Raw genomic sequence first — 813 nt, 5'->3', positions numbered from 1 at the left:
AAGGTAAGAATTTTCTTCAAGTTTTGATAAGAGTTGTTGTTTATGATATACGGTCGATTGAGGCATTACATAAATACAAATGAATGTTTGTAATGATTATCAAATGCACTTGGGTGAAGTGTGATGTTATGCATATTTTGTGGCATTTTATGATCATTGCCAGATTCCTGAGTATGTTCAACACAGGACAATAAGGTGTATGAGAAATTCTCTTATAAATGTTCAGGAGGTTAGTAGGGGTTATTGGGTACAAATTTATGATTTTATTAGTGTTTATGTTTTTTATGATGAATCTGTTACATGTGCCATTATTATTACAGATGTCTAGTAGTGAAGCAGAGCTAGCCAGCAAGCAGGAGCAACTCCAGACAATTACAGAAAAGCTTCAGTCATTTAGCAATGATTCTCCCCCACCTGCAACTGCTCCAGACAATCAGCAACTGGAGAAACTTGAAGAGAAAATCAAGGAGCTTCAGCAAGAGAGGGATGTTCTAAAAAAGGTTAATAAAGTCAGAGGAAATGTACTGCTTTTTAGTAACACATTAATTTTGTTATTGAATTCTTATGTATCTTCTGTATTATATAGCTATGCATTTATTTATTAATGCATTTGCCCATGAACAGACAATCCAAGGTTTAGAGAGTGAGTTGTCTTCGGCCCGCGAGTCAACCAACCAAGCTCAGGATGCGCAGAGCGAGGCCATGAGCACAAGTACAATCAGTCGGGCAGAGGACACCCAACGCATGAAGGAACTGGAAGACACATTTGAGGAGAGGTATATGAAGGTAAGAGATTAAGAGTCTTTCAACAGT

At 37.5% G+C, this 813-nt stretch overlaps 1 protein-coding gene across 1 annotated transcript in view; it reads left to right on the top strand.

Moving 5' to 3' along the window:
• The window catches only part of LOC119586975 (GRIP and coiled-coil domain-containing protein 2-like), a gene marked incomplete at its 5' end in the record, with an annotated part of 25,570 nt that overhangs the window by 11,398 nt on the left and 13,359 nt on the right, over positions 1–813 (top strand). The window contains 2 exon segments of the mRNA XM_037935713.1: positions 321–500; positions 625–786. Of these exon segments, the coding sequence (XP_037791641.1) occupies positions 321–500; positions 625–786 (342 nt within the window).

Source organism: Penaeus monodon, chromosome 22, assembly GCF_015228065.2.
Source record: "Penaeus monodon isolate SGIC_2016 chromosome 22, NSTDA_Pmon_1, whole genome shotgun sequence".
NCBI lineage: Eukaryota > Metazoa > Arthropoda > Malacostraca > Decapoda > Penaeidae > Penaeus > Penaeus monodon.
This window is presented reverse-complemented; position numbering and strand designations above follow the sequence as displayed.